We start from the raw sequence: 22,545 nt of genomic DNA, 5'->3' as shown, positions 1-22,545 counted from the left end.
CACTTCAGTCGCACAAAATGACCCATTACGGTCCCATATCAAGCACTCCCTCTATTACTTTTCAACGGCTACGACATATTCTAATTTGGGCGTCTCCTTTCTATGATTATTTTTCTAAACTATCCTAAAACAGACCTTTTATTTTATTTTTTTGACAACAACAAAATCCTAACTATTACAAATTGCAAAAGATCAACAAAACACTTAAATGAGATAAACTAGCTCTTATAAACCAACATAAACAATAGCAAATACTCAAAAACATCTTGTTTGAAGGAACTCGGTTACTTAAAAACCATAACCACTTTTCTTGGATCGTACTTCTATATAGTCGCCACAAGAACTAGCACTGCAGTTGAGATAAGGACCAAGTAACTTTTGTTGCTGAAGAACAAACCACCTGTAGGCAAAATACTTGGTAAAAAGTAAGTGTCACGATTACACCGTGTGAGAAGAGTCACAACTTGTGACTTGGTACCATAAACAGGTACTACTCTATCCCTTCTCAAGAAAAGGGACAACAAATGACATGCTATGAACCCCCAAATTTTGCATCTGGGAGCCGCCTTCCCGACAATGATTAGAGAAACTATGCAAATTTTGATGAGAATTAGACAAAGTCAATTCTCCAAATAACTTTTGAAAAACGAAATCGGAAAAGATCAACACGAACAAAGACAACATAACCTTAACCAACACTTTTTTGAACGCTACAACCAATAACCTAGAACCAAACAAGGCATTAATATACCTTATAATTCCTTTGTCACATACTAACACAAACCATAGCACCCACTCCTTTATCCTTTAGAAAACCAACCATCAAAAGAAACCTCCAAACAAGGCACGACCATCCCACCTTAGAGAGAGAAAAGCACCATGAGTCAACTTTAACCAACCCATAAGACACCAAACTTCCAAATAAAATACTACAGATAAAGAAAACAATAAAAGCGAAGAACAACAAACACCAAATAAGAAACTCCCACATTACAAGAGGAGTAGATACAAAGCTTAAACCAATGAGAGAGGTAAGAAGAACAAACCAAATCAAAAGAGCAGTCCAACGACCATAACCTAAAGCAAAGACCTCAAAACCCTATCCCTTACTTCACCGATTCCGTCACAAAACACTCTTGACGACGGCGTTAGGCCTAACCTTCCAACGCAAGGAACCGAAAACCCTAATTCTAACTTCACTGTTATCGTCATGATCAAAACCGTCAAGGACCACTGATGGCGGCGTTACGCCTAATCGTTTGTCCTTATTTCGCCGGCGGAAGCTTACTTTGACACAAACTTGTGGATCAAAAGAACTCTCCCCTCGTCTTTTTAATTAGGATAAAAAAATTACTTAGTACCAACAAACCTGTAACAACAAATCTAAGAAGAAATCAAACTCTTAGAAATAAGAGGTTAGAGAAAAAAGAAAATTTTGTTTGTGAGAGAAGGAGGAGGAATTTGTGAGAAAAACAGAGGAGAACTCGTTAGTCTATGGCTGCAACGCTGAAACTCCAGCGAGTTCCTTATGGTTTGATGGTTGCTGGGACAGGAGAGAGAAGAGAGGAAAAATTTAAGAGAGAGAAGAATTGTTCTTCGTAATCGAATACAGTACTAATTTTACACATTTACCTCATGTTTCCACAATCCCAATACATTTACCCTATTACCTATTACCTTTGTTTTTTTAGTTGACACATTTTGACTTTAACACTATTCATACACTTCCCTTTGACCATGTATTGGAATTTATACGTAATGAAAGATATAGGACATTGTTAGATTCGCGGAGATGTATATTTTTAAAATATAAATTTTTATAACTGTTCTTATCAGTATTTAAATATATTAATAGTTAAATTTGTGCATCGACAAATATGACTAAAGAAATATGTCAATCAAAACAGAAATGGAGGAAGAATTTCCTATATATATATATATTCCCATTCAACAACAACAACAACAACAACAACAACAACAACATATGCATAATCTCAAAGCAACTATTTCCTTCGTTTTTTTAAAAATGCATCATATGCATAATCCCAAAGCAACTATTCCCTTCGTTTTTTTAAAAATGCATCACTTGTCTTTTATGGTCGCTTTTTAAATGCATTACTTCTATATTTGGTAACTTCATACCATATTTTATCATTTTTCTCTCTTACTTTAAGCCCTACTCAAGTTATTTGATCACTTATCTCTCTCTCTCTCACGGTCCTCATCAATTAAATAATGAAAAAATCTACTCTCCTTCACATACTTTCTCATTTATGGTCTCCATTACACTTTTATCTGTATTTTATTGTTACTTGCTTTAATTTTTCGAACTGAGTTTTAAGAGGAATTGTAGAAATTATTTTTCTAAGACGGATGTGGGGTTAATTTTTTTTAGGGGGGTGTTGGGTTAGTTGAAGAATTAAAAAATTTTTTAAAAAAAAGCAAAAAAAGTGAGTATAAATAGGGAGAAGAAAGAATATGAAAAATATTGGAATATGATTTGAGGAGATCACTAGTGGGAAGGAAAATAGTCTTGTGGGTATTTATTGGAACCGTTTCAATGAATAGATTATTAATTTTCAATTGATAGAATTTATACTTATTTATAATTAAAGATATTCCGTATTATTGATCAAAGATTAACATCGACATACATGCCCAAAAAAAATGGAGCAATTATTTAAAAACGGAGGGAGTAGTTGAGTTCAATTATTTTCATTAAATCTGAACTGCCCTTTAAAATAAACCAAAAAAAGGGAGGAGATGGAAGTCATAGGGATGACTCGGCAGTCAAAAGAAGTGCGACCCACTTATTGGTACCCTCTCACTCTCACACTCTCACCTCGTGTCGGCTTCCCTTAATTAAAAACACACACACACCCCCATATATCCTCTCTCTTTTGTCATCCAATCCACTTCACATTCTCTCTCTCCTCCCCCAATACTCACTCATTTTCTCTCTCTTCTTTCCTTATTACAGCAATAACAAACAGTATTGGCAAACACATTACTCTTATTCAAGAGATATACATTCATACACTCTTTTAATGGAGTACGAACGTATTCACAAACCACAGGTAAATACCCCTTTTTTTTATTACTTTGGTTAGGTGGGAAAAATATTTGAATTTGACTCACAAGATTCTCAGATATTGTGTAATAATTACTGGTACTCCTTTTGAACGTCATCAGTTTTCAGAATTAGTTGTCCCGTGCTCCCGTCCATAGTGTGAAATTTGAATTAGTTACGTGACAATTTAATCGGGAAAGTGGTCATACGAGTACGAGTATTTTATTTATTTGGACTCTGTTTTTTTTTTTTTTTTTTTTTTTTTTTTTTTTTTTTTTTTTTTGAGTAATAATTATGTGTGAATTTTTGGGTATTGCAGACAGGTATTATATCTCCAAGTAAATTATCTCCAAGTAAATTGAGAGCAAAGTTAATGGGAGTATCTATTCAAAAGAAAAAAGATGGGTCAAATTGTAATTCCGCAAATACATCTCCTTCAAAACTTGAAGAATCCGAGTTTAACAACAGCTTGCTTTCCTCCAATAATGATGCTGATTCTTATGATTCAGGTGTGTATGTATTTATTGTTAATTACTTCGGAAAAATTATTGACTAATTTTGGACGGAAGGAGTATTATAAATTACCATTTGGGTAATTTTTTTTGATTTATCACTATATCATTGCAAGAATGATAGTGATTTTCTGTTTAGTTTTTTTCACATCAAAAAGTACCTTGAAAAATTAATTTAGCTATAACATTAATATTGTGTAAAAGTGTAGTTGATTTAGTTATCTTTGACCACCATGAGCTGAAATAAAGTTAGTTAAGCATTAATATTGTAGGATTGTTTGCTATATTTGGTATTGGAGCTAAAATTAGCCTTAATAATTACTTTATTTTGTAATTGAATGATTTTAACTTACCCATCTGCTGTAGATTAGTACTTGTAAATGAAATCTTGACAGTATACTGATATGCTGCTGATTTCGGATTTGCTTAAACAACAGTTGCAAACCAAGAACCCCCACGAAAACCGAGTGGTCAAACGATTTCAAGTTCATTACAAATTCAGAATCATTGTTCACCAAGAGAAAACATGGATTCGAGTCATGTTAAGGTGCAGCAATTGGCAAGAAGCGATAGTATCAATTCGAGTGCAGTCCACCCCTTAAAATGTCATGATGACGAGAATCTTGATTATGACAGTAATGCTAGTTCGTCGAGCTTTGAGTTCCACAAAGGGGAAAGAATGGCACATAGATCATTAACGCGGTCACTCTCTAGGCCTACGTCGTATAAGTGGAATGATGCCGAAAAATGGATAATGAGCAAGCAAGCAGGTCAGGGTAGTCAATCAAAGAGCCTTAGCTTGCAAAATGGAGGGCATCGCGTGTCAGGAATGAATATGGGTAGAGTGGTTCCAGAGGCTGCTAGCTATGAATATCGTTCAAATCCTAAAATGCCAGAAATGAAGCGCGTTGATTTTTGTCAACCTACTAGTCAGATGAGCTTGGATAAGCTCAATCCGGGTCACCCTGGATTGCAATCTGTTCCTGTTCAATCAAATGGTACAAACGTTCCTGTAGACTTGTATCCTCGAAGCAAGGATCTGAGAGAGGTTGACAATGTGGTGAATGGTAACAATCTTGTCTTTTCGTAATTGATATTTTTGTATATGTAGTTTTGTTTTATTTGATTTATGCCCTGATATCTGGTTCTGCTTGTCTTCATTGCTTCGAGGCAAGTTTTCTTTATTATCGATTGTGTTATGAATTTCCTGAACAGATTAATTGGTAATGGCTGTTCTAGATGTTTAGTGCTTAGTGTTTTGAAACAATGAAGCATGAAATTACGTCGTATATTCATTTTGCCTATCACTGTCTTCAGTGTAATTTAATGAAATTTTGAAATTCCTGCTTTTATATCATTTCTTACTATGGAGTATACTTACCTTGGCCTTTGTACATTGATATGAGCCATATGTAATCCTGTCGACTGTCATACTATGTAGGTGGCCCTGCTATTAGAGAGATTTCAATGAGGGACATGGGAACAGAAATGACGCCAGTCACAAGTCAAGAGCCTTCAAGGACAGCCACCCCAAATGGGTCTTTAACTCCACTTCGCAGTCCCACATCATCCATTCCATCCACTCCTCGAACAGGGGAACCAGTGTCTACTCCCGTGGAATGTACATTTGATAATAAAACACGACATCAAACTGAGAAAACCGATAAAGAGTTGTCAGAACAAGAGCTGAAGATTAAGACAAGGAGAGAGATTGTAGCCCTTGGTGTTCAGCTTGGCAAGATGAATATAGCTGCTTGGGCAAGTAAAGACGAGAAAGACAAAAGCTCTTTGCCTTTCAATGACCCTGAGGAAGTTGAACATATTGAAAATGAGAAACGTGCTACCGCATGGGAAGAGGCTGAAAAAGCAAAGCACGCTGCAAGGTATTGCACACTTGCATTTTTATACTGTTTTTTTCAAGGGGTTAATTCTTGAAAAAAAAATTTTGGGTCTTTGGATTGATCATAGCCTGATGTTGGCTGTCTAAAATCGAAAAATCGATATCCAAGCTTATCTAATCAGTAACTGTTGATGCAATATTTAGGTACAAGCGCGAGGAAATCAAAATCCAAGCTTGGGAGAGTCAACAGAAAGCGAAATTGGAGGAAGAGTTGAGAAGAATAGAGGTATACCTGCCAACTGTAGCTTTTTGCTCAAATCAAATCGTAAACTGCACAATTGTTTATTCAATCTAAAGTGATTTATTAAAATGATTGCCATTAGTTTCAACTGTTGTTTGGAACTGTAAAAGCCATGAATCTTCAGTTTAAACTAAACTTCAAATAAGTTTTTAATGTAGTGCTTCTGATTTGTACCGGTTTTCATTTTAGTTCTTACTGTTGTGTTGCTATGAATATTATCATCAGGCAAAAGTTGAGCGACTGAGAACGCACTCTCAGGCGAAGATGATGAAAAAGGTTGCCATGGCTAAGAAAAAATCAGAAGAAAAACGACTAGCAGCTGAAGCCAAAAAAAAGCGACATGCTGAAAGAGCTGCAGCACAAGCAGAATACATCAGGCAAACAGGTCGGAACCCACCATCCGAATATATATGTTGTGGTTTGTTGAGATAAAAATTAGAAGTTAGATTAATATAAATTTTAGGGAGAGGGCGATTGCCCCCTGACATGATCATTAAAGTAGATAATCTCTTTGAATCCTTACAATCTTTTTTTCTAATTATAAATTAGTGTTTGTTTAGCTATACAAAGAAGAATCAGACAACAAATATGAGAAAGTAGAAACTAGTATTGAGTATCACACAACGTATAATGTTAGTGGCTTAGTGCTGAAATTCAGATTTTGTACTGCAAAAACGACTGTCTACATACATACACTTCTCAAAACAATGAAAGTTGAAAGAAGTGACTCAATATTAGAAGGTTCATTTCTCCAAGAAAAAACAGAACAACCATTTGTCCGGAATTAGTTGTCGACTAATCCATCATTAACCATCAACATGACTATAAGTTTCGGATGTGATAATTTTGAACAAATATCTCGAGCATTATTCGACCTGGTTTACGATGCTTTCACAGTACTTCCTCTGTTATTTTATTAGTTGCTCCATTTCTTGTGGCACGGATGACGATGCGAATCTTTGATGTAACACCCCGGCCCCAATCAAATTAGTGAGGGGCCTATTGTCACGAAATGCGCATCAAAGGCCAACAACTGCCCTCACAGACCAACACAAGTCTTTCCGCCACACTTTGTCCTCACTCATGCGCACCCCGAGAAAATTTCGCAGGAGGTCTGCGGATTATCTTAGCATATGAGCTGCCTAGAAGGAATATGCATTTTCTTGATATGAGTTGTGTATCAAATCATTTTAAAGCAATCATGAGGGGTATTATATTTGATCACTAATATCTTCAATTATCATTGAGTATCAATTATACTTCCTCCGTTTTTTAGTAGTTGCAACATACATTTTTTCACGGTATTTAAGAAATGTGGGGTTCACATAATGAGGTGAGTGGTTGTTAGAAGTGTAATTTAGTTTGTCATGTGCTTTAAATAAGGGGAAATAGTTCATCCTTTCTCTAAAAAATAACTTTTCATTTATAGTGTTTTGCAAATATTGTGATATTTCCATTTTAGGAAAGTGTTGCAAGTATTAAAAAACGGAGGAAGTAACAATTAAAAATTAATAATCTATTCATTGAGACGATTCCAACCAGTACCCACAAAACTATATTTTTTCTAATGTATAAATCACAAATGATAGTGAATTTGGTCAAATGAATAGTGTAATAAGTGCAAATGGAGCAAATAATAAAAAACACAGTATTATTTTTTTTAAAATTCTTTTTCGTTAATTGCAAAGCTGCTAGTCTGTCGTCTGATACCATCATGGCCGAAATGACCATAGGCTGATTGCATCCTCTTTACAAGTAAAGGTTGTTTATTTTTATGAATAGTCAATGGAAGGATTGGTTGAGTTTCAACTTTTCTCAAATTCCTAAATGGAGGTGCATTTCCTTATGGGAATGTGGCAGATATGGAAGCTTTGAAATGAAGTCATTTTTAGCAATGAGGAATTCAATTGTAATTCTGTTTTTAACAAATTTAAAATTGATTATCAAATCAATTCCTTTGTGTTATTGGGTAATTCTACAGGTGGTTTTGAAGAAAAGCTATATTGTGCCAAAGGTCCCCTTATTGACAGGTCTAATTCTTGGAGGCCACCTAGACTTGGATACATCAAACTGAACACAGATGGAGCTTGGAAGCATGCTGAGGAGGAAGGTGAAGGTGGTGGAGGTGTTTTTAAGACTGATAAGGGAGAGTGGTACTTTGGCTACTCCAGCAAATACAATGTTAAGGCTCCTTTGCAAGCTGAGGTGTATGTTTTGAGAGAAGGTCTTAATTTTGCAAGAGCTTTTCCAGTCAAATATCTTCAGGTGGAAACAGATGCTAAGAGGTTTTATGATCAATAAGAAGCCTGATAATATGCACCATGAAATTGGCAGTTGTAGTTATTGACATTAGCAGATGCATGAGGAATCATGAGATGACAATCACTCTAAGTCATATTCCAAGGGAAAGGAATTCAGTTGCGCACTACTTAAGTCAGTTGGCCATGCGCATGCACAGAGGCCATGTGCCACATTACACTGTTCCTACTAGTGTCCTTAATGCTTATGAATCTGAACTTGATGCTTCGTAGGGTATCATTTAGCTTCATGACTCATGAGGAGTACTAGCTTAGCCTTTTGTCATCTTCATCGATGTAAAAATTTTCTTAATGTTTCATGTTACTTTAGTAGTTTGAACATGGTCCTTGATTTGCCTTTTGGGTTACTCAAATCAATGGACAATAGGTTGTAATACATTTAGGGTTGGGCCCAAGTAATCTATGCTTTGTGTTGTGTTAAAAAAGGTTGTTTGTTACTCTTTGACCTATGCCGGAATTGAGGAATCTTGTCTTGTAGGTGTCAACAAATATCAATGTGTATTAATTAGGACTTCCTAAGGGCTTGTTCACTTCAGCTTAATTTCAGTTTAGTCCAATTCAACTTCAATTTAGTTCACTTCAGCTCCTGATTTCCTTCTCTCATAAAATATTCATTTCAGCTCTATTCAGTTCAGTTCAGATAAGCTCTAATCAGTTCAGTTCAGTATAGTAAATGTGAACAGACCCTAAATATTCTATGAATATTTTTCTAAATAATTGCACCGCTTGTTATTTTTTTTTTAATTTTTTTATTTCTTTCGTTTCATTTTACTTGACACGTTTCTTTAATTATATTTGTGAATGTACAAATTCAGCCATTAATATCTTTAATTATTGATGGAAAAAAGTATAAAAAAAAAGTTGAGATTTTAAAAATATATATTGTGGCAAATCTAATAAGATCTCACATAACTATTTTTGTCATTACGTATAAATCATAAAATACGGTCAAAGGAAAATACATAAATAGTGTTAAAATCAAACGTTTCAACCAAAAAATGCAGGTTGTAGTTTTTAATGCACTACTTTGAACTACTAAAAAAATGGCAAAAAAGAACCTTATATGCAATTTAGGTTGTAAGAAGGGACCTTAATCCATTTTTCGGGCGTTGACTCCGAACTATGGCGTTGACCATCACGTGTTAGGCACGTGATGTTATAAAAGATCCCTTTTCTATAATCTCAATTTGAGTTGAAAAAACTACTTCCTCCGATAATGGTTATTTGCAACAAAGGGGTATTATTTGTGAGATATAAAATATTCCTTTGTTGCAAATAACCATTAACGGAGGAAGTATATTAAATTTTATGGTCATTTTGGCTCTTAAGTGTCCAATTTAAGGTCCAACTTGGCATAGATAATGCCAGAAATACCTTGTTTTTCGTTCCAAAGATTGACTTTGCACTTCCTAATAGAAAAACTTTACATTTCATTATTTATAAGTCAAGAAAATTGTTCAGTTAAGATTGCAATCTATATTATTTCCGTTTGTTTTTAATGACACGTCATTTATCACATTTGTCAAATATACTACCTTCGTTTCTTATTATTGCAACAAAGAAATATTTTATATCTCACAAATAATATCCTTTTGTTGCACATAATAAGAAACGGAGGTAGTGTAAATATTCTGGTCTAATATTTTTGAATGCTCATAGTTGTTAACCACTAGTAAATGGGACAATCAAATGCATGTTTGTATAAGTCAACTTTCATATAATTAACAAGATATTGTATGAGGTTTATTAATCTCAAAATGCATGTTTGTATAAGTCATTTTTGCATTCCTATTCCATGCCAAGTAGCTGCACAGGTACTGACAGATTTGAGCACCGATGGTAACAAGTGAAATCCATTGCTCAGCCAATAATGCAGATACAAGCAAATTATCAGATTCACTAGACCCTCTTCTCAAGTCCTCTACTGTTATATTCTACTGACACCAAGCTCTTGCTATCTTTGGAATGATGAACTCCTGTGAAACGCGAACATCTTCTAATGCCGGTCCTTCCATATCTAGGTACCCTCGGCTAATCCAATTACAACAATATTGACTAAAATAGTATATACCTTAATGGCTGTGAAGTATATACAATAGCATGTATACATGCCGAGCTATTAAAACAATAGGCCTCATGGACACGAATAACAGGCAGGGCCATTAACAATTTCGAATATATTTTCCCTGGTTGTACAAGAATGTGATACAACTCGAACTCGTTAAAGAAGATACCATGAAGTTTGTATCAGAATCAAAGTTGCAGTGATCACTGATTTTCAATCAAAATTTTCCTGCTCTTATGAGAATGTCAGGTGCTCATAACAAGCAGTCATCTTCGTATCCGGATACCAACAGTCCAAAATTTGGCAATTTTTTTAGTACGCAGTGAATATGATTTGCACAAATTTGTTGCATCAAGTACTTACCAATTTCATCTGAAATTGCAGCAAAAAGAACGGCCCTTGATTAGGTGAGCCCACAAGCAAAACATCTGTCTCGGGGATTGATAATGTGCAGTATAATAGCCTTGCATGCACCCATACTGGCAAAACTTCCAGTTGTGGGAATATTGGACTTGTTGAGAGCTGTTGAACTGCTGAACCCACATGCCCATGCTGACATCTTCCATCTTGAACAACTGCAAGCAACATTCGAGAAATCAGCTAGTCTTAATCTCGCAGACTGCTATACGGGAAGTAAAATAATACAACAATTGATGCCACTGACCCTTAAGCCTTGGTTTGTATGCTGATCTCCAACGAATCTAGCAATATCATTTGAGATTATATAAGCTGGACCATTAGCATAAGGAGGATATATTTCTTCAGGCCACTCCTGTTACACAAGGCCAATCTCTTTAAGCATGGAAAATAGCAAACATATTATTATCACACGCTCAGCCAACCCACTACAACCACTGTAGAAGATTGAGAAGCAATCATTGTTGGATGCAATGTACGTGATGTAAACTCCACATGATTGTGATTAACATACAAGTCATACAACTGATATGCATGCTTATGATTCTCTATTCTTGTATATATCAGGCATAGAAAACTTTTAAGGTGCTGAAACACATAATGTGATGCAAATAAAAGGTTGGTTAAAGAAAATTAGCATTTTATAACCACAATTTTTTTTTTTTTTTTTTTTAAAAAAAAGAAAAAAAAAAAGGGGAAAAAAAAAAAAAACAAAAAAAAACAAAACCTTGTACAAGTCAATAGCCAATGTTATGTTGTCAATGAGGGCCCAACTGCTGCTGGATACTAAACAATAGATATTAGGCTTCCATGAGCTTTCAGGGCCATCATTCTTCAAAATGTGCACATTTATGGATTTGTTTCCAGCTATACATGATTGCATTAAGAGTTGTTGTCGAAGCAGAAGTCACAATAACTTGATCTTTTACTTTTTTAACAATTCCAAGTCACATTGAAGTTCAACTACAGGGTATCTGAGGGCAAGTCTGAATTGCAAGCAGCCTGAGGAGCATAGACTTATGTTGTGAATCCAGTGAAGCAGTTGGATTCAGTTTTAGAAAAAAGGTGCACTTCTAAAAATTGAAACCCAAGCCCCTGGCATCCAAGCTCTGAGAAAAACCCTGGGAAAGTTTGTTCATTTTTAGATGAGGAGCACTAAGGCCAGGCTGCAATAATTTCACCTCAGTCCTATTTTGGTTCTGAACTTCTGACAGAATAATTCAGGAGGCACATCCTTAAACCCTATGCTTTCACCACCTAGCGTCTAGGATTCCCTGTTGCGTTAGTGCATATTCAAAATGCTTAAGAGCACCATGCATATTCACAATGCTGCAAATCAGAAGGTACTGATCCATCAAAGAGTGACAAATTCAAGCATAATATACTGCCCAATAGTTCAGTTGAAATACAAATATCCAGTATCTTGTTGCCTGCTCCAAACTCTAGTGATCCATTTTCTTTCTTTAGCAAATGTAAATGCCTTAAGATACAACAACCTAAATTACACCCGTGCCTCATAAAGTCCCATGACTATTGAAAACAAACCTAGTGATCCACATCAAAGTGCCTAAATTAAATTAAAGTTGAGCTAATAGATGACTTCAATAAGAAAAGAGGACCAATAAAGAGACAGCAGTATGATCTTGATTTGCTGACTCTAGGGAAGGATCTGAAACCTAAAGAAGAAATTCTGAGCAATTGCACATGGAACTTCATAGTTTTGCAATAGCATTTGATTCTCCATGGATGAGGGTGAATCCAATTCCACACAAGACCAATATTTCTCCCTCCTCTCTTCATTTTTTTTTTAACACAAATCATATAGCATTTGATAATATTTTTTTACACTATGGTTGCATTATATTTCTCACAACAGAGAGATAACAGGTACTGCAAATTTACTATCATGTCATTTAATACTGCAAGAATCAAAGTTACTGTAATCAAGAATTTGTACCTCGAAAGAGACGGCCCATTTTCCACGTCTAAGAGGTCGGTGTAAGAGATTTAAATTCCCCATGTAAAGAGACTTCTCTGGAGCAATTGCCTCAATTTGTTTCAGAACAACATCCAATCTCACAAATGTGTCATCATCACATTTCATTATGTACGCAGCAGTAACATTTTGAACCTGAAGTAAGATTAATTAGCCTTTAAGAGATGCAGTAAAAATCATTCAAGGGTTTGCAAGCGATTATGATTAAAAAAAAAATAATAATAGAATAAAATAAAATAAAAAATAAAAAATAAAAAAATCCTTCAATGATGAACTCCAGAAGAAAGATAGCTCACCCCATACTCGCATATAGCAATTGTTTTAAGAACTACAAGTTCATAACGATCAAGGAAAGGTAAAATCACAATATCGCCAAAATAGGCAGCTTCTTTCTTCAAAACTGCATTGACCTCCTTTCGTTGACTCTGCAAAGACATAATATTAGGTAACAAAGTAATATAGAGGATAATAAACAGGAAAAAGAGAAAGACACCCAATGAATTGAAAGTAAAGCATTGAAATTATAGTTACTACACTAAACCAGGTAAAAGACAAGCATTCCTCAAAATAAAAAATAAAAAAAATAGAAAAAAAAAAAAAAAAAGTAAAAGACAAAGCAACTTGAAGCATTGAACTGGGACCAAATGACATCAACAATTTTTGAGTAAATCTAAAGCTTAAGAAATTCACTTGTGTGCAAATACTTGTAAATAAAAAATAGAAGATACGTCAGTCACTAATATATAATGTAACTAGCATTTCACCTAGAAAAATTTGCTAGTTCAGCTATGAGCAGTAAAAAAGCAAAACAGAGAAATTTAAGCCTCATTAACATTAAGTGTACCTCAAGCGTCATAAAAAATTTAGGGAAACAAAGGAGATGAAAGAATCAAGAATATATTATCCATCTGTTTATTGGGAAATCAAATACTTTCTCCGTTTCTTTATAGTTGCAACACTTCCCTAAAATGGGAATGTCACAATAGTTGCAACACACTATAATTGGAAAGTATTTTATGTCAAAAGCTATACTATTACCCTTATTATAATCTCATGGCCCACTAAATTATACTCTTAACAATCTCTCTCCTCCATTTTTAGTGTTTTAAATCACATGAGACCTACTTTTCTTAAATACCGTGAAAAAGGTTGTGTTGCAACTATTAAAAAACGGAGGAAGTACTTTACAAGTATTATGGCAAAGCTGGTAACTTATGATCATCAACATTGAAATTTTGAAAGGATGCCAACAGTCAACTTGAAATGCCAGTACAAGAAGAACTTGTAAAAAGTAATATAATTATATAATAAATTTGGGTAGAATTTTCTTTCTTTTCAACCTAAGGAGATTACAAAGGTCGAACCCCCCAAAAAAATAGTTGCTAAGGTAAAGGACTGTTAATCCACAACGAGTATATACGGCAGTTGTCCATAATTTTGTGGAATTTAGTGCAAATTCATAATTAACAGTCACAAATTCCTAGCATTAACATCATCATGCGAAAAAATAAACATTTGAATGATGTAAAAAACTGATAATGACATTTTACTCAAATCAGAACCAAAAGGACAGCTAAAATATTGGGAACAAAACTTGACAGTTAATTAAGAACTCAACAGAAGGCAAGATCACAGTCAATAAATGGGGTATAATCTCTAGAAAGAACAGCTAACAGTCAATAACATATACAAATTAACAAACTTTATTGGACAGGGGGAAAACTTGGACATCAATTGCCAGATTTGTTTCTTAGTTACTACAAATGGCAGGGTAAGAATATAATCTAGAAGGTAGATGACAGAGATCCCAATGCAATATAGGATGAATAAGCCATCAAAATATAGCCAAATAACATTTTGCTACAATCATCTTGTTGGGGACTAGGTTTCTTTTTAAGTTGCACTTCAGTGTCAATATTTACTGAAAAAAAAATTATAATCAGATAATGTTACACGAGTACTTCTCATATTCCCCTTTTAAGAGTTACTATCCTAATTGCAAATTTGCAACAATTTTTATAACCCATGTTATGTTTCAAGATCAAGTCTACAGTCTCTATTTCATACATGACTCAAGTCAACTAGTAATTCTCATTCATTCATTTCAGTGTGACGGCAAACTAGATGAAATTGCCAAGAAGTTGTAGCTCAGCACAAGCTGAACTAGCATGATAACACTCTCATGCAAAAAGCTTTAACTTGCAGGGCATGCATGTGAAATAAGATGCAGAGTTTATGTTTGGCACTTTGGCCAATAATTGGAAGGGAGAAGTATAAGCAGCAGGAAAGAAAAAAGAACAGCATTCTTCATAGTCTAATCTGAAATTTTTGCAGGTAAGCATAGGTACCAATGCAACAAAAAAACGGACAGCTACACTTGAAGACTTGATCTCTGGAGATTGCATCCATGTTTTTCTCACTGCCATGCGTTCTGCAAAATGATTGGTAGCTGAAAGTACACCAATGAAAAGTCGAATAGGTTTCTTGGGCAAAGGAGGAGCTTTCCATTTTGCTGACATCTCCAATACTTGTTGCGGAGAGAAACTGGGATGAGTAGAAGGTAGTGAAGTCACATAAATGAAATGAACATCCACATCACCTTGCACTGCTAAACCAGTTGCATCTTCGAGAGTGAATCCCTGAATAATGATGAAAGTCAACACCCATGCTCATTAATAGATGTGCCATCCATATTAGACCAAAACAAATCAAAATCAAAGCTAACAAATGGTTTAACATCATGATACAAAAAGTGAATAACCTTGGGGCACCACATACAAAATATAATGTTTATAAAATGTAATAAGCGAGAGTAACCCTTAAAGTTACACGCACAACTTCTCAAGCCAACTTCATAGCCAGATACCATTCATATTTGCTAAAAAGTGTAAGAGCAACTCCAATGGTTGTAGCGAGGGACTTGCTTGCAATTTATAAAATTCCCTAGCTATTAGCTTAACCATTGCAGCTAAAATATTAAATTAGCTTGGTCAAGTAAATTAGCTTAGCTAAGATAATTTGCTTAAGAAATAAACTTGCCAAAAGATAGGTTGATGCATTAATAAAATTAAATGTAAAAAACTAATTAACAAATTGAGGCACTATTAAATTACAAGCTACTAGCTTGGAGCACAAATTAGCTATAAAAGAGATTAGCTTATAATCTTATGTGGCATAACAAGCTAATTTGTTAATTAGCTTACCATTGGAGTTGCTCTAACATGCACACTGGGAATTATTTTGAACTTCAAAGATGGAAAAACAAGTGTCACAAAGAACAGCGTACATTTTATGCAAAATTTCAGAGTAAACAGCAACCGTTGAATTTATTTTAGTTCAAAACTACAAGAATATTGATAGTACTTGAGAAGTGTGTCCAAAACTTTAATATTAGTAATAAATAATTAGTTGCACTAGTTTTACAGGGTATGATGTTTTGAAGAACAATCAAAATACTTATTTTATTGTATGTTTATTTGTAGTGGAGTAAATCTGCCCTTGTTTTTTAAGAGGTGTGAGTGGGAATCTTTTTATTCTGTTATTTTATTTTATTTTTTTTACAAAAAAAAAAAGTAGTAAGTAAAGTTATTCAAATGTGAGTAAGAGATATAAGTAAATAGTGGGTCCTTTTCTTTTATAGATGTATTGTAAGCAATCTGGGACGACTCTGTAAGGAAGGTGGTGCAATTAAGCCATGATAGAGGGAATATGAAATACAAACTTGAATATGAGAAAACAGTTAAAAGATAAAACAATGATAATTTTCAAAGATAACGCAGGATATCTTAGAAGATGAAATCAATTTTACAAGCCAGGTGGAATGAAAAAGGAAAGAAAAGAACAATGAAAGATTGTACTAGCAGACAAGAGAGTAGAATCCTCTGCACGAAAAGGGAGAGGAGCATATTGGGAGAAAAAAAAATCTGTGGCAAACGCCCTTAATTACCCGCAAACCAGAACCAACTTGATTAAGTTGATATGGTCTTACAAAAACATGACTTCATAGATCAGAATAAAGGCTTGTGGAGTTGTGGCTTGGCACATGGGATGTACTGGCTCACCATTGATTATACAGGATAAAACTAATTCTAGCAAAGATCATTTAATGGTTCTATACATTACACCATGTGCCTTGAGCAAAATTTTAAGTTATTTACAAGCTAGCTGACCATAAAGTAGATTATTTAACTAAAAAGATTTGTAATGAAATAAAAATTGCAAAAGACATACCGTTCGGTAGGGAAATGAGGAAATATGTCGACCCCCAACATTGATATGATATCCTTCAATGCCAGCACGGATTGTGAGGATAAACATTTTACCCTCTGCAAAAGGAAATGGCCAAAGTAATTCTGGTTTATGCTTGCGACCTATAAATCGCTTGAACCATGAGGTCGTTTTAGACTCCTTGGGATCAACCACATCACTTGACATCCACTTTTCACATCTCTTGAGTCCATCAACTGTGAAAAGTACATTATAACTTTAATAATTCATAACCCATAATATTAGAGCAAGCAAGATAGATGACACAGTCATTGGTTGCTGCATATCCGCTTTACCTTGCAACACCTACATCATACCTTCAGTATATTCAGCTGATGAAAAAATGGGATTGACTTTTAGGATCTGATGCTAAGAAATGGAAGGAAGCTAATTGATAAACTATATAAAAATTCTGTTAATTGTTGATGGAATTGACTGTTTGGGTTAGACACTCTACTCAGGGGAGGAAGAAAGGCAAATGAGCAAAGGAGTAGAAACCGGTTCATTAATGATGGATTAATTGCTACAAAACTCTAATGGACTAATTTTTTACCAATCATCCTTTGAAGGAGGCAGAGCAAGGTGTGTGTGTGTGGGGGGGGGGGGGGGGGGGGGGGGATGGTCACTAAGCACAATAAACAATCAAGCAGCCAGGTAAGGAAGGGGGTGAGAAGGATTTTCTCAACCAGGTTATAGTTAGTATAGAACTTAGTTGGCAATGCATTATGTAGGACAGTCCTTTTACTACTTGAGGTCCCTTTTATAGTCTGTAATTCTAATTAGTAAATATTAAAATTTTCAGTTAGCTAAATCATGTGCATGCTTTCTTATACTATTTTTAAGCTGTCCAATATTAAATAAAGATAAGAGAAACCCATATATATAACTTTAAGCTCAAACTTTACCAATAATAGCATCATCCAAAATTCAAGATAAACAAAATCCTCAATTATCTAACAAGCCCAAAGCACACCAATGACATCCCTACTTGGCCCAGCACTAAGAAGATCAAGCCACGATCTGTGGGACCCAACTAATGACCTTGATAATTCTATCAAAACCTACTTGGCCACCATTATTACATATTTACTATAAATTAGCTAGTGATTTAGTTCCAAACACCATATTCAATTATTAATGAAGAGTATTAATATAAAACTATATATATAAAGTGGCTACTTATCCTGGTTCATTGTCAAACAACAGCATATAGCTTTAAGTGCTATCTGCTATGGCTTTCTTTTCATCAGAAAACCCCTAATTTGAAGTTTTGATCAAACTAACTATATAAACTTACTTTTAGTTGTGAAATGAGCTTGGTTGTCCTTATCTCAACTTATTTGAATTTATTTTCCATAAAATGAACTTCCTCCGTTTCTTTTTAGTTGGCACAATTCTTTAATCACGTTTGCCAATGCACAAATTCACTTATTAATATCTGTAATTACATATAAGCAAAAATTATAAAAAGTTGATGTTTTAAAAATATACATTGTGACGAATCTAACAAGATCTCACTTGACTATGGTCAAAGGGAGGTGTGTTAAAAGTGCTTAAGTCAAAACGTACCAACTAATAAAAAACAAAAAACGGAGGTACGAGTAGTATTTTATTAAGGTGAAAATATATAGGCATAATTACTGAGATAGGAATGTGTATGTATATACGCTGATATGATATTATGAGAAAGGAAAATTTGTCAAAAAAAAATCTTTTAAATGCATCATTTTGCAAGAAATAAACCTTTTAAAATGATCTTTGTTAAAAAAAAAAAAACCACCATGATCACTTTTTTTGTTAGATGAAACCTCTCCCCTCTTTTCTTGCATTGACTCACGGATTCAGACGTTGACTCCTTATTTTCTCAACTTACACCCATGTCTTTTTTATATTTGCACTCCCTCCATTCTTTTCCCTCTTGTTTCCCCTCCAAAGTTAATGCTTTGTATTCTCTCTCTCCTTTCTTCTCTCCCTCCATGACTGTCGAGCACTTCAATCACATCACTTTGGGTTTCTCTCTCTCTCTCTCTCTCTCTTTCCCTCTCTCATTTGCTCATGCCATTAACATTCCAACAATAAACTAAGGTAAGTGTTAATTCATCAAATTATAAGTGCAAATAGTATAAAAATTAGGGCCTTTTTTTTTACCTCGATTGACAAACTCACTTATTTGTTGTTGTCCATGGTTAAAGGAGGAAGAAATGGGTCGTTTAGTTGCAAAACAAGGTTTCCGAAGTTGTACTTGTTGCTTTACTAAACCCACAAATTGTTAGAGAGAAGAAGGGTGGAGTGAGCACTACAATGGTGGAGTGAGCACTAGAATTGTGAAGAAAAAAAACCCTAGTTTTACATTTCAATTGATTTGATTTGGAGGGTTTCATTTGCCCTAATTTTTCTTTCAATTGATTTGGGGAGATTTTCCCTAGGGGGAAAATTAGGGAGCTAAAAATTGGTTGGAAAATTACCCAACAGCAGGCTGCAAGTAGAGAAAATGAGGAGTCAACGCCTGAAACCTTGAGTCAATGCCGGAAAAGAGGGGAGAGGTTTCATTTAACAAAAAAAGTGATCGTGGTGGTTTTTTTAAAAAAAGATCCTTTTAAAAGGTTTATTCTTGCAAAATGAGGCATTTAAAAGGTTTTTTTGACAAATTTTCCCATGAGAAATAATATCATATGAGATATTTTTGTAATACTAGGAGTCTAGTACTAAGAGATATAATGAAATAAAAGATATTATGTTATATATTTTTTAGGAAGTTAAGATATTTAGGATTATTAGTGTTTGATATCCAACTGTCTATATATATTGTAATGTGGCGAATATTATAAATGAGAAATACAGAAAATAATTGGAGACCTAATTTAACAATAGGCCTTACACAAATATACAATAAGTACCTTCCTCTTGAGCTAACACGCTGTATCAAGCTACAATATAATAAATAATCCCTCCATTAAGCATTACTTATTCTCTTTGCTAACTTTCATATTTAAATACACAGTAATGTGACAGTATTTACTTGTCCATTTATGGTACCAATGTGATACTATTAGTTGTATATTTTGAACACCAATGTATGAACTAACAATTCCTTAATTATTGTGTGTAATCTGTAAACACCTTATGTTGAAATGAAGCAAAATAAAACTTTTACAGCTGTAAACAGACAAGAAACTGAACTTTAAGAGAAAGCCTTAGCTGTCTTACCGAGAAAATGTTCATCCTTCGCTGACGGTGAACCATCACATCTGTGAGATTTTCCCCATTGCATCCTGTAGCAGGTGTTATGCTCAATGACTGCTCGACGACTCCAATCCCCTCTCACTCTAGGATTGAGATGCAAAATTTTTGGTGGAGCCTCCCCTTCCACTGATTTTAACCCCTGCAATTCTACACTGAACTGTGAAACCATGACCATGGGATTACCATTCCTGAATTTTGCAAGCTGAGGTACAAACTCTCGATGAGCATAATGTGGTGTGCCAACTACTGTAATAGAAGAGCCTGCAGCAAGCCCACAAGGAAGAAATGTGACATTTTCTCGAGTCACCAAATCCTCCCCACTTGTAGCTATCCATGAAGGACAGGACTCCGGCTTCCCTTCAAGAGCAGTATTCTCACTTATGTCCACAATATCATAATTTTCCAATTCTTCCCATGCCTTTAAGCCCAAAGTCCAAGCCTCATCTGCCATTTTCTCCAATTCAGTTAACTCACTGGTTTTATTTATCCCCATCAAGGAATCATCCGTGATTCGGCCATATCGATGCCTAAGAGGTCTGATTGGCTGCGACCCACTTTCCAACAATTTCCCATCAGACATCAACTGTACATCTTGGTTTTGATTATCCTCCAATTTCCTATGAAATGTATCTTTTTGAATCGAAATAACCGACCCCTTGCTCACACCTTCACCATCTAAACCTACTTTACCAACATTATAGCTATCTTCCCCACTAAACCCAGAAGCAATCTCCAAAAGCTCAGGAAACTTGAATGCAATAAAACCCAAGTAGAGTATAGCTAAAACCAACAAAAAGTATGACAATCTAAATCTCTTAGGACCAGAAAGGTCCACTTTTTGCCTCTTCATTTTTACTTCATACACAATAAACTAGCAAAATACAGCAATTCTTCATCTAAGCCTACAATTCAAACATCCCATCATACTACCCAATTGAAGCAAAAATAACCAACTAATTCTTGCATTCTAACTAGTTCAAAACTCGAAACGATCCTAAATGGAAACAAAAACTTCAATAGGAATTACAATCAACCAGCAACTCTTCATTTACGCTTAAAATCAAACATACCCATTTCTAATTGAAGCAAAATCTACCCATTTGAAGCAAAAAAAAAAACCCAGTAATTCTAGCATGCAAAAAAGCTCGAAATCCAAAACGATCGCAAAATCTTCAATACCATTAATAACCCACCAGTTACAAGAATGTAAAATAAGGAATTATTGACATGTGAACAACAATAAATAATCCAAAACTATCAAAATTTGTTGCTATCAAAAGAAACCCGTGTAAATCAACCAATGAGCAGACCATTTATATAGGTGAAAATGATGGGATTACAATGCTTAAATTGCAAACAAAACTGCATTAAATCAAAAGTGATTAGATAACATGTCACCTGGGAAAAAGGTACCAGAAGAAGGAAGTAAAATGTGAGAAAACAACCCACTAAAAATGGTGAATAAATGAATTTGAGAGAGTTTGGGAAAAATATTCTATAAATGGTACTGTAGAAAATGGAAATAAAAGAGAGTATGAATCTGAGAAGAATTGGAAAAGGAAGCAGCAATTTCGAACGCTTTCTGTCGTGTAATTGAGGTTGCTTCTTCACCATGGCCTACAATTACGGTCCGTATGTTCCACCAAATATTTTCATTTTTTTTAATTTTATTTCAAAATTGGTATTAAGGCAATTTTCTTGTCACAAAAAAAAAAAATAATAAAATAAAATAAAAAATAAAAAATTAAGGCAATTTTATATGGAGAATTAGAAAAATTTGTAAATCTATACTAATCTATTAAAAGACGTTACTAAGAACGTCTCTGTGCCACGTAGACCACGCCACGTCACCTACTCCATCTCTTATTAAAATGATGATAAGGAGTTTTGAACACCCAACCTTTTATAAGAAAGATAGTTACTTAACCATCTAAGACCCTGTTCTTTTGAGCTTTTGGCCAGAGCAGAGCAGGGGTCAGCAGAGCAGAGAAAATTAAATTTATGCAGAGCAGATTTCAGAATAACAGAGCAGAGCAGAGCCGAGCTGAGCTGAGCAGATTTCAACATTATTATTTATTTTTTTTTTGAATCATTTCAACATTATTATTAATAATATTCTAAATGTTATTATTATTTTTTATTATTAATGTTGTTGCTGTTGTTGTTATTACTATTATTATTATTATTATTATTATTATTATTATTATTATTTTTGTTATTTTTATCATTATTATTATTATTATTATTATTATTATTATTATTATTATTATTATTATTATTATTATTATTATTATTATTATTAGTAGTAGTAGTAGTAGTAGTAGTAGTAGTAGTAGTAGTAGTAGTAGTAGTAGTAGTAGTAGTAGTAGTAGTAGTAGTAGTAGTAGTAGTAGTAGTAGTAGTAGTAGTAGTAGTAGTAGAAAGATAAAAAACAACGGTTTACTTATATTTATTTCACAAAAAATTTAAAATATAATGATTTAATGAGTAATAATGATTTTACTTATAAATTTGTCC

The 22,545-nt window shown here is 34.3% G+C and overlaps 2 protein-coding genes across 5 annotated transcripts; one reads left to right on the top strand and one right to left on the bottom strand.

The window, feature by feature from the left end:
* Window positions 1-2,790: 2,790 nt before the first annotated feature.
* LOC145612326 (uncharacterized) lies at window positions 2,791-8,543 on the top strand. 3 transcript variants are annotated; one of them, XM_081667694.1, is made up of 7 exons: window positions 2,791-3,077; window positions 3,390-3,579; window positions 4,020-4,649; window positions 5,024-5,465; window positions 5,627-5,708; window positions 5,949-6,108; window positions 7,705-8,543. In XM_081667694.1, exons 1-7 carry the CDS (start codon window positions 3,048-3,050, stop codon window positions 8,022-8,024), a joined length of 1,854 nt encoding a protein of 617 aa, XP_081523820.1. In that variant the 5' UTR covers window positions 2,791-3,047; the 3' UTR covers window positions 8,025-8,543. The 3 variants fall into 3 exon arrangements, with proteins under 3 accessions (XP_081523820.1, XP_081523818.1, XP_081523819.1); XM_081667692.1 differs by lacking the exon at window positions 7,705-8,543 and adding an exon at window positions 6,644-7,034 and having other exon boundaries at window positions 2,914-3,077; XM_081667693.1 differs by lacking the exon at window positions 7,705-8,543 and having other exon boundaries at window positions 2,914-3,077; window positions 5,949-6,607.
* Window positions 8,544-9,877: 1,334 nt separating this feature from the next.
* Window positions 9,878-21,911, bottom strand: LOC145610257 (hydroxyproline O-galactosyltransferase GALT2-like). 2 transcript variants are annotated; one of them, XM_081665567.1, is made up of 7 exons: window positions 19,993-21,909; window positions 16,750-16,982; window positions 14,868-15,158; window positions 12,816-12,944; window positions 12,481-12,654; window positions 10,771-10,878; window positions 9,878-10,681 (listed from the first exon to the last, which is right to left on the bottom strand). In XM_081665567.1, exons 1-7 carry the CDS (start codon window positions 20,876-20,878, stop codon window positions 10,475-10,477), a joined length of 2,028 nt encoding a protein of 675 aa, XP_081521693.1. In that variant the 5' UTR covers window positions 20,879-21,909; the 3' UTR covers window positions 9,878-10,474. The 2 variants fall into 2 exon arrangements, with proteins under 2 accessions (XP_081521693.1, XP_081521694.1); XM_081665568.1 differs by lacking the exons at window positions 9,878-10,681; window positions 10,771-10,878 and adding an exon at window positions 10,944-11,852 and having other exon boundaries at window positions 19,993-21,911.
* Between the last annotated feature and the right edge of the window lie 634 nt (window positions 21,912-22,545).

Source organism: Chenopodium album, chromosome 24 (genome assembly GCF_948465745.1).
Source record: "Chenopodium album chromosome 24, dcCheAlbu1.1, whole genome shotgun sequence".
NCBI classification, from domain to species: Eukaryota; Viridiplantae; Streptophyta; class Magnoliopsida; order Caryophyllales; family Amaranthaceae; genus Chenopodium; species Chenopodium album.
The sequence above is the reverse complement of the archived record's forward strand: the minus strand, read 5'-3'. Positions and strand labels throughout refer to the sequence as shown.